The sequence below is a fragment of the Bombina bombina genome, chromosome 7, assembly GCF_027579735.1.
Source record: "Bombina bombina isolate aBomBom1 chromosome 7, aBomBom1.pri, whole genome shotgun sequence".
NCBI classification, from domain to species: Eukaryota; Metazoa; Chordata; class Amphibia; order Anura; family Bombinatoridae; genus Bombina; species Bombina bombina.
In genome coordinates this window covers 418202261-418213967 of record NC_069505.1, presented here as the reverse complement: position 1 = coordinate 418213967, position 11707 = coordinate 418202261, and the positions used below count along the sequence as shown (strand labels likewise).

Sequence of the window (11707 nt, the reverse complement as noted above, 5' to 3'; positions counted from 1 at the left end):
AAGCAAGAGGGTAATACTTCTCAAGCCAAGCCAGCCTGGAGGCCAATGCAAGGCTGGAACAAAGGAAAGCAGGCCAAGAAACCTGCCACTGCTACCAAGACAGCATGAGATGTTGGCCCCCGATCCGGGACCGGATCTGGTGGGGGGCAGACTCTCTCTCTTCGCTCAGGCTTGGGCAAGAGATGTTCTGGATCCTTGGGCGCTAGAAATAGTCTCCCAAGGTTATCTTCTGGAATTCAAGGGGCTTCCCCCAAGGGGGAGGTTCCACAGGTCTCAATTGTCTTCAGACCACATAAAAAAACAGGCATTCTTACATTGTGTAGAAGACCTGTTAAAAATGGGAGTGATTCATCCTGTTCCATTAGGAGAACAAGGGATGGGGTTCTACTCCAATCTGTTCGTAGTTCCCAAAAAAGAGGGAACATTCAGACCAATCTTAGATCTCAAGATCCTAAACAAGTTTCTCAAGGTTCCATCGTTCAAAATGGAAACCATTCGAACAATTCTTCCTTCCATCCAGGACGGTCAATTCATGACCACGGTGGATTTAAAGGATGCGTATCTACATATTCCTATCCACAAGGAACATCATCGGTTCCTAAGGTTCGCATTCCTGGACAAGCATTACCAGTTTGTGGCACTTCCGTTCAGATTAGCCACTGCTCCAAGAATTTTCACAAAGGTACTAGGGTCCCTTCTAGCGGTGCTAAGACCAAGGGGCATTGCAGTAGTATCTTACTTGGACGACATTCTGATTCAAGCGTCGTCCCTTCCACAAGCAAAGGCTCACACGGACATTGTCCTGGCCTTTCTCAGATCTCACGGGTGGAAAGTGAACGTAGAAAAAAGTTCTCTATCTCCGTCAACAAGGGTTCCCTTCTTGGGAACAATAATAGACTCCTTAGAAATGAGGATTTTTCTGACAGAGGCCAGAAAATCAAAACTTCTAAACTCTTGTCAAATACTTCATTCTGTTCCTCTTCCTTCCATAGCGCAGTGCATGGAAGTAATAGGTTTGATGGTAGCGGCAATGGACATAGTTCCTTTTGCGCGAATTCATCTAAGACCATTACAACTGTGCATGCTCAGTCAGTGGAATGGGGACTATACAGACTTGTCTCCGACGATACAAGTAGATCAGAGGACCAGAGATTCACTCCGTTGGTGGCTGTCCCTGGACAACCTGTCACAGGGGATGAGCTTCCGCAGACCAGAGTGGGTCATTGTCACGACCGACGCCAGTCTGGTGGGCTGGGGCGCGGTCTGGGGACCCCTGAAAGCTCAGGGTCTTTGGTCTCGGGAAGAATCTCTTCTCCCGATAAATATTCTGGAACTGAGAGCGATATTCAATGCTCTCAAGGCTTGGCCTCAGCTAGCAAAGGCCAAGTTCATACGGTTTCAATCAGACAACATGACGACTGTTGCGTACATCAACCATCAGGGGGGAACAAGGAGTTCCCTGGCGATGGAAGAAGTGACCAAAATCATTCAATGGGCGGAGACTCACTCCTGCCACTTGTCTGCAATCCACATCCCAGGAGTGGAAAATTGGGAAGCGGATTTTCTGAGTCGTCAGACATTTCATCCGGGGGAGTGGGAACTCCATCCGGAAATCTTTGCCCAAATTACTCAATTGTGGGGCATTCCAGACATGGATCTGATGGCCTCTCGTCAGAACTTCAAGGTTCCTTGCTACGAGTCCAGATCCAGGGATCCCAAGGCGACTCTAGTAGATGCACTAGTAGCACCTTGGACCTTCAAACTAGCTTATGTATTCCCGCCGTTTCCTCTCATCCCCAGGCTGGTAGCCAGGATCAATCAGGAGAGGGCATCAGTGATCTTGATAGCTCCTGTGTGGCCACGCAGGACTTGGTATGCAGACCTGGTGAATATGTCATCGGCTCCACCATGGAAGCTACCTTTGAGACGAGACCTTCTTGTTCAAGGTCCGTTCGAACATCCGAATCTGGTCTCACTCCAACTGACTGCTTGGAGATTGAACGCTTGATCTTATCAAAGCGAGGGTTCTCAGATTCTGTCATTGATACTCTTGTTCAGGCCAGAAAGCCTGTAACTAGAAAAATCTACCACAAAATATGGAAAAAATATATCTGTTGGTGTGAATCTAAAGGATTCCCTTGGGACAAGGTAAAAATTCCTAAGATTCTATCCTTTCTTCAAGAAGGTTTGGAGAAAGGATTATCTGCAAGTTCTTTGAAGGGACAGATTTCTGCCTTGTCTGTGTTACTTCACAAAAAGCTGGCAGCTGTGCCAGATGTTCAAGCCTTTGTTCAGGCTCTGGTTAGAATCAAGCCTGTTTACAAACCTTTGACTCCTCCTTGGAGTCTCAATTTAGTTCTTTCAGTTCTTCAGGGGGTTCCGTTTGAACCCTTACATTCCGTTGATACTAAGTTATTATCTTGGAAAGTTTTGTTTTTGGTTGCAATTTCTTCTGCTAGAAGAGTTTCAGAATTATCTGCTCTGCAGTGTTCTCCTCCTTATCTGGTGTTCCATGCAGATAAGGTGGTTTTACGTACTAAACCTGGTTTTCTTCCGAAAGTTCTTTCTAACAAAAACATTAACCAGGAGATAGTCGTGCCTTCTTTGTGTCCGAATCCAGTTTCAAAGAAGGAACGTTTGTTGCACAATTTGGATGTAGTTCGTGCTCTAAAATTCTATTTAGATGCTACAAAGGATTTTAGACAAACATCCTCTTTGTTTGTTGTTTATTCTGGTAAAAGGAGAGGTCAAAAAGCAACTTCTACCTCTCTCTCTTTTTGGATTAAAAGCATCATCAGATTGGCTTACGAGACTGCCGGACGGCAGCCTCCTGAAAGAATCACAGCTCATTCCACTAGGGCTGTGGCTTCCACATGGGCCTTCAAGAACGAGGCTTCTGTTGATCAGATATGTAAGGCAGCGACTTGGTCTTCACTGCACACTTTTACTAAATTTTACAAATTTGATACTTTTGCTTCTTCTGAGGCTATTTTTGGGAGAAAGGTTTTGTAAGCCGTGGTGCCTTCCATCTAGGTGACCTGATTTGCTCCCTCCCTTCATCCGTGTCCTAAAGCTTTGGTATTGGTTCCCACAAGTAAGGATGACGCCGTGGACCGGACACACCTATGTTGGAGAAAACAGAATTTATGTTTACCTGATAAATTACTTTCTCCAACGGTGTGTCCGGCCCACGGCCCGCCCTGGTTTTTTAATCAGGTCTGATAATTTATTTTCTTTAACTACAGTCACCACGGTATCATATGATTTCTCCTATGCAAATATTCCTCCTTTACGTCGGTCGAATGACTGGGGAAGGCGGAGCCTAGGAGGGATCATGTGACCAGCTTTGCTGGGCTCTTTGCCATTTCCTGTTGGGGAAGAGAATATCCCACAAGTAAGGATGACGCCGTGGACCGGACACACCGTTGGAGAAAGTAATTTATCAGGTAAACATAAATTCTGTTTTTCTTCAGGGAAATATTTAAAGCCCACTCTAATGGGTGATAGAATATTTTGAGTACAATGTCTTTTAAAATAAACTTTTTAATATTTTTTTTTATATATGAATGAGTTACATCCCATTAAAATGTGGTATAATTTGAAGATATGCATTTTGAAAAGAAAGGAATTAAACAATAAACATAATAAGACAAGTGAAATAATTCCTTTTGGTCAGTTAGGTATATAATCATGACTTACAAACACTGGTCTGAATCACAAGGAGAATTGGGATTCGAAGGTTTCACTTCTCTAGCACTTCTATTACCCCTATAAATGTGAGGCATCCAACTAGGCTGAAAAGAACCAGGGGGTAGAGTTTTTTATTTTTAAAACATAACTTTTATTGTTAGCAAAAATTGTATAAAATCCTAGTGTACGTGTGTGTAATTTAAAAACACATAGAGACTCGAGTCTGCATCAATATTTTTAGTGAGTATCGTAAGGATAGCTAACTGTAATATTCTTCAGATTAGCTAGTGTGTTTGAATGGCTATTAGGTAGATCTAATGTAATGTGCTTTCTTGGCTATGAGTTACTCATGTAGTTATTCACCAAGGGGCATTGGTGTGTCCTTGTACATAGCTGTATTCAGCTGTCCCTTTGTGATATTATGATGTATGGTTTATACAGCCTTTGAGAAAGCCGCAATAGTAACGGCGAAACATGTTAGGGCAGGGTATCACTTAAATACCCAATCCAATTTTTATATTGCATAGAAACTCGTTTGCTAAAAATATACAACTAATTTGTAAGAGCGTAACTTTACTTTGGGAGCGGAATCCCAGTTTGGGGGCTACTTTTAAGATATGACCTAATGGTTAAGTGGGGGGTTTTTCTTACGTAAATACGTTCAACTGGTAGAAGTTTAAATTTTAAGAATGCACCAAATACAATAGAGATAAGAGATATTAGATCGCTACAGATTTAACAGATTACTGCATATATGCCAAAATAAGGCTAAAAATCTGTGGATATATTTCAACATAGTGGCTAATCCTATCTCTTTTTACGCGGCTACTGCTGTAGCTGATAGCATCTCGATACACTAACTCCAGTAAATATATACCCTAACCCACTAATGCCAAAATAACACTGTTCAGTGATAGATATAATTTAACACCTAGATGTAAAACTGCATTCTATGATTACCATTGCTACCCGCAACACCTTAAAATATCCAGACCCAGTTTAAAGTAACCACATACCTAAGAGTATTGATGCCAAAACAAGGCTGTGTGACTGTGAACAAATGGTTACACGGAACTGTCAATTGTAATGTATATGCAGTTACCTATAGGATCTTGAAATAGCGCAAACGTATACAAGTCACTGCTTTTTTCTACAGCACCGTGAAAGATTTAAATTCCTTTAAGCAATCACATACCCAAGTGTACTAATGCCTAAAGGCTGTAATTTGACGAAACAACATTAATACCTAGATTCTAACCGCAATTTACATAGTCACTGTTGCTGTCTGCAGGACTTTGAAATACTCACACCTCATTAGAGTAATTACGTATCTAAATGCATTCATGCCAAAATAAGGCTGAATGACTGTGAACCAATTTTTACATATAGTTGCTAACAGCTAAATATACGGGATTTGCTGTTGACTGCAGTACCTTGAATTATTTAAATCCTGTTTGACTTAACTATACATTTAATTGCACGAATGTTAGAATAAGGCTGTATGAGTGTGAACCAACTTCACAATAGTATTAACATTCAACTTTAAACGTAATATATAAGGTGACCGTTGTAGGCTTAGCTTAAATATATGGATTTCTTCAATAATTTGAGCAACTAGGTATCCATCCGAATATCAGTCATCCTAGTAGATATTGGATACATTGTTCACATTTCTGTATAATTTAAAGTGACAACGCAAGAGGAACATGAACGATAATACTCCTAGAAAACTAAGCTCCTGTAGTATTTAAAGGGACATTAAACACTTTTAGATGGTAATATAAAATGATAAATTGTATATAATAAAACAACTCTGCAATATACTTTCATTATTTATTTTGTCCTCTTTGCCTGTAATTCCATTCTGAAATTGTGAGTTTTTCAGTTCCTGTTAGAAATGGAAGTGCAGAACACTGTTAAATCCAGCACAACCATTGGCTGCACACTCTAGTGACCTATTTATAACTGTCCCTAATTGGCCACAGCAGAGAAGGTAACACAAGTTACAACATGGCAGCTCCCAGTGTTTTATAGACACTAAAACTTTACACTTATTTTGTCACTTTTTAAACAACTGATGAAACTTTAAAAAATACATCTACATGTTAGTCATTGACTAATCTTTTCTTTGAATGCATCATTCTATCTAGCATGTATTTAGTGTTTAATGTCCCTTTTAATAAATACAGAGATCCATAACGAAATCAAGCACACCAATATAGATGTGTATTACAAAATTGAGATATTCAATAGGAGATGCAAATTCCTTTTTCTTTTGCTTCATAATTGATATCCTTATACATTTATATTAAGGAAACCCTATATCTAATCCAACTGAATAAAGTGTCCAATTACATGAGATGGCTGTATAAACCACACATCATAAAATCACAAAGGGACAGCTGAATACAGCTATGTACAAGGACACACCAATGCCCCTTGGTGAATAACTACATGAGTAACTCATAGCCAAGAAAGCACATTACATTAGATCTACCTAATAGCCCTTCAAACACACTAGCTAATCTGAAGAATATTACAGTTAGCTATCCTTACGATACTCACTAAAAATATTGATGCAGACTCGAGTCTCTATGTGTTTTTAAATTACACACACGTACACTAGGATTTTATACAATTTTTGCTAACAATAAAAAAAAAAAATTATTTTAAAAATAAAAAACTCTACCCCCTGGTTCTTTTCAGCCTAGTTGGATGCCTCACATTTATAGGGGTAATAGAAGTGCTAGAGAAGTGCAACCTTCCAATCCCAATTCTCCTTGTGATTCAGACCAGTGTTTGTAAGTTGTTGCACAAGCACTCTAGGTCATTAGGTATATCCACTGCAAAACCTGACGGAGCATCCCCCATTCATTTGAGTAGTGCTTATGCTATTTCTTTTTCATTTCTAATATAATCATGACTGCTGACCCAACTCCTAATTTCTTTTTTTTTTTTTTTAACATCGGCATCAAACATTGTGTATGATTTATTTGTCGTAAACCTAGTAACAGAAAAATAAATGTCCCTTTAAATTTTTTAAAGGAGTATAAATTTAATTATAGATGATGAAACTTTATAGGTGAAGGGTTACCTATGTGATGCCCGTATTTTCTGCCTGCAGGAGATGAGGAGGGAGAGGGAGGAGAGCTGTGCTGGGAAGGTATGGTAGAATGCCCCCGCTTCCTCCTCCTGATAGTCCTCTCCGTCACATCCTAAAGCTTTAGGTGATGGGCTGTATTAAGATAGTAGTATAGGGTGACTTTGCTGAGTCACTTTAGACTTACAAAACTTCCCTGTTGCTTTCTTGCACTCCCTAATCTTTTTCCTTCTTTATCTATTGATTGACTTACCAATCAATATACAAATATATCTGTTTTATGCAATATATTTGTGTTTCTTTATCAATTTTGCACAATTTATCTCAGTCACTTTGTTTCTCCACTACCTTTTTTTTTTTTTCTTGTTCCCTCGCACTGCCTTCTTTTTTTCCTCCAATAGAGCAGTTAGTGTGGCGAGCAGCCCGTTCCAGTGGCGCAGCCCCAACCTACTTTCGTCCAATGGGACGATTCTTGGACGGAGGTCTGCTTTCAAATAATCCTACTCTGGACGCCATGACAGAGATTCACGATTACAACACCTGCATGAAGCTCCAGGTGAGGAGGAAGAGGAGATCCTACAGAGTGTGCTATGTGCCTCATCCCTTGAGTTTTTTTTACCTTAGAACATCATTATTCAGTCTGACAAGATGCTTAGGCTTTAATAATGGAGTAACGGCTACATTTGATAATCTTTTACTTTAATATCTCTTTTTTTCTTTACAGGGGAAGGTGGCACAGGTGAAGAAGTTGGGTATAGTGGTCTCATTGGGTACAGGGAAGCCCCCACAGATCACAGTCAGCTCCGTGGATGTATTTAGACCTTCCAATCCCTGGGAGGTGATGAAGACCATGGTGGGAGCAAGAGAGCTTGGCAAGATGGTTGTAGACTGTGTATGTATACAAAGGGCTGTGTGTGTTGTGTCTGTATGGATAGTATTGCAGGTATAATGGTAGGCACTTGTTGTGTGCCAGCTTATGTATATAGGAGCTAGTGAAGGGACACATCCGTGTCATCATCTGTATCAATAAACCACCGTTTGTATACAGAGCTAAACAGTCTATAGCCCATGTGGCGCATTCCTCTGATACCTGATGATTTCCTAAACCCTCCTTATGTCTCCTCAGTGTACAGATTCAGATGGTCCTGCAGTGAACCGAGCACGTGCTTGGTGCGACATGATAGATGTCCCCTACTTCAGGTAATATCTGGTTCCCATTGCTTTTATTACGCAATACCCAGTGTTTACTTGCTGTTTCTAAACGCATGCTTTATATTTTTGTGGATGAAATATTACCTAGTGTCACCCTTCTTCTTGCACAGACTTAGCCCACAGCTTGAGACCGACGTCATGTTAGATGAAGTTAGTGATGCGGTGCTGGTGAATATGTTGTGGGACACTCAGATCTACATCTACCAGCAGAGGGAGGTAATACAGAAGCTGGCAAAGATACTGCTGGAGCCCTAGGTAACTTCTTGGTGAGCCTTCCAGGGAAATATTCCTGACAATGCACCTCTTGGTGTCAGACCTGAATGCCTGGTCTCCTAGGGATCTCTTCACTGCCTGTAACCATGATGGTAGATTACATGGACCAAACTATCTACAGTGAATCACGGAGAGTCTTTTAGAGCCTTATTGAACACATCCTCACTAGAACCCATGCTTTGGAATCATGAACATTTGCTCTTGCTTTACTGAGGTCCAACAGGAGACATCTGATAATTGTTAAACTGGACCATCCCCTGATTCCTAGAGGTTCAGTCCGTCTTGACTGTCATACTGAGAGTGGCAGGCCCAACTCAGACTTGAAGCAATTAAATATTTTTTTAATTTAATATATATAAAAATTAACATTAATTAACTGTGGATAATGCTGCTCTGGTTCTGAAGACATGCACTGATCATGCATTAATACGTTGGCTTAAATACCATTATTAATGTCTGAACAGTAGTGGATCTATCCGTTTTTATCTTGTGTGCTGCTGTATGGATGATGTGTAGGTTCATTTATCAACCAATATAATAAAATTACACAAAAACACATGAGTGATGTTACTTATTGGCTTTAGATATACAAACACTTAAGGCTAAACAAGTTGCGGCTTCTGGTAAGCAATTGTCACTGGATTTCCATTCCATTCTGTCAGATTTGTGTGCAAATTGCCTCTAGTAGCACTTTCCAGAGTTTTCATATAATAAACTCCCCCCCACAACTTCCTTAGAATGGTTACTACTCACTATGCTATTGCTTTACCTCCTGTTGCTGTAGCTCTCTTTAAAGCCGTGTTGCTATTTTAATCCCTTAAATGTGTGATGGTGAAGCTCCACCTCTGTGCACTGGAGGCTGCCATCTTGGAGCACAAGTATTCTCTTGTACTGTGACTGAACTAGTGTACATTTACATATCAATGAGGTTGTCAACTTTGTGACAACTGTATAATGTTCTTCAGTATAGAGTGCATGATACAAAGCTTGAGCTGTACATTTTTGCAGCTGCTGCTGCTGCATTGCTCTATATTACTGTTGAGTTGCAAGACTAAATGTTCAGCCAACAAGCACATTAGGTGACATCTGCAAGGTTATATATCACTTGCGCTGCAGAGTTGGCTGCGTTATAGGAAAAAGGGAACAGGATCACAGTCAAATCCTTATTATTTAGTGAAAATGTGCTTTTCGCTAATTTGCTAAATTATACTGCTACTTATATAAATATATATTTTTTTGTTTTGTGTATATGTATGTGTGTGTGTGTGTGTGTGTGTGTGTGTGTGTATATATATATATATATATCTGTCTGCTAGGTATGTTTATGGTGCTCCCGGCTCTAAAATAGACCCTAGCACTAAAATGGGGAAGTACCCATCTTTCAACAGAGGGGTCATTTGCTCAGATAGCTGTCATCAGAGAAACAGTGATCACCTAACAGAACCAAAGTCATATGTAACAAAATCATGGGGGTCGAGTAGCCCTCTTGTTGCACCTACAAAATATAAAGGAAAATGAGGCTCTTTTCAAAGTAACAATCCTCTTCTTTCAAATGATGGGCCCTGTGTTTATCCATCTGCCAGGTGATTATAATGTACCGAGTCCACGGTTTCATCCTTACTTGTGGGATATTATCCTTCCCAACAGGAAGTGGCAAAGAGAGCACCCACAGCAGAGCTGTCTATATAGCTCCCCTTTAACTCCACCCCAGTCATTCTCTTTCCCGGCTCTAAGCAGAAAGGGTAAAGTGAAAGAGGTGATAAACTGTTAGTTTTTATTTATCTTCAAGCAAGAGTTTGTTATTTTTAAATGGTACCGGTGTGTACTATTTACTCTCAGGCAGGAGATGGATGAAGATTTCTGCCTAGAGGATGATGATCTTAGCATTTGTAACTAAGGTCCACTGCTGTTCCCACAGAAGCTGAGGAGTACAGGAAAACGTCAGTGTGAGGAACGGTTTCTTGCTATACAGCAATGAGGTATGTTCAGTCATTTTTTCTGGAGAGACTGTGATATTTCAGAAAGGCTGACAGTATCCCCGTGAGGGGAAGGGTAAGCAGTAATCCTAAGACTTATAGGGGTATTACTAAGCTTGCATAAAGGGCTAAACTTTTGGTTGACACTCAGTTTGAATGATATATAGCAAACGGTTGTGTGTTCTGGGAGTGCTGTTAATATTACTTTATGGGACAACTGTATTGAGGGTACACTTGGCTTTTTGGGGTTTTTAGAACCCACATGGCTGTAAAAACGCTTGGTATGTTTTTTTGAAGGCCTTTGTAACATCGAGTGCGGTGGGCGGGGCCTATTTTCACGCCTCAGTTGCGCAGTTATTTTATCTAGACAAGCAGCAAGCTACAACACCAGAGGGTCCTGGTGAACTTCTGGGGCCTAATCGAAGCTTTATCCCCACATTACTAATCCCTAAGGGCAGGTAGGCGCCACAGCAGAGCTGTGGCAAGGTGCTGACAGGGGTTTTACCGGTTTTGGCACTTTGTCAATCCGGTTTCCATATTTGGGGGTTAATTGTTTAAATTGCTTGTAGTGCAATCTTACCTAAGCTTATTGTTTCTACTGTAAAAATTTCGGAAAATTTGAGGTAATTTTAAGCAGTTTTGCAGTTTGTGTATGCCTTTTTTTCTCTTAAAGGCACAGTACCGTTTTTTATCATTGTTGTTTTTTCATTAAATAAAGTGTTTTCCAAGCTTGCTTGTCTTATTACTAACCTGTTCAACATGTCTGACATTGAGGTAACTCATTGCTCAATATGTTTAGAAGCCATTGTGGAACCCCCTCTTAGAATGTGTCCCACATGTACTGATATGTCTATAAATTGCAAACAGCATATTATGACTTATAAAAGTTTGGCATTGGATGATTCTCAGACAGAAGGATATCAGGTTTTGCCATCTAGTTCTCCCCAAGTGTCACAACCAGTAACGCCCGCACAAGTGAAGCCAAGTACTTCTAGTGCATCTAATTCTTTCACCTTGCAAGATATGGCCTCAGTTATGAATACTACCCTCACAGAGGTTTTATCTAAACTGCCTGGGTTGCAAGGGAAGCGCAGTAGCTCTGGGTTACGAACAAATGCTGAGCCTTCTGACGCTTTAGTAGCCGTATCCGATGTACCCTCACAATGTTCAGAGGTAAGGATGAGGGATTTGCGATCTGAGGGAGAGATTTCTGATTCAGGAAAGATGTTCCCTCAGAAAGATTCAGATATGACAGCATTTAAATTTAAGCTAGAACACCTCCGCTTATTACTCAGGGAGGATTTAGTGACTCTGGATGATTGTGACTCTATTGTAGTTCCAGAGAATTTGTGTAAAATGGACAAATATTTATAGGTTCCTGTTTATACTGATGTTTTTCCGGTCCCTAAGAGGATTTCGGACATTGTTACTAAGGAGTGGGATAGACCAGGTATTC

The 11707-nt window shown here is 40.5% G+C and overlaps 1 protein-coding gene across 4 annotated transcripts in view; it reads left to right on the top strand.

Moving 5' to 3' along the window:
• PLA2G6 (phospholipase A2 group VI) overlaps window positions 1-8831 on the top strand; it is a 195658-nt gene extending 186827 nt beyond the window's left edge. For 2 of the 4 annotated variants that reach the window (XM_053721249.1, XM_053721251.1), the window contains 5 exons: window positions 6815-6853; window positions 7192-7346; window positions 7515-7682; window positions 7917-7990; window positions 8113-8831. In XM_053721249.1, coding sequence (XP_053577224.1) covers window positions 6815-6853; window positions 7192-7346; window positions 7515-7682; window positions 7917-7990; window positions 8113-8257 — 581 coding nt within the window. In that variant the 3' untranslated portion in view covers window positions 8258-8831. The remainder of the gene's footprint in view (window positions 1-6814; window positions 6854-7191; window positions 7347-7514; window positions 7683-7916; window positions 7991-8112) is intronic. The other 2 variants (XM_053721252.1, XM_053721250.1) reach the window with 1 other exon arrangement.
• The last annotated feature ends 2876 nt before the right edge of the window (window positions 8832-11707 follow it).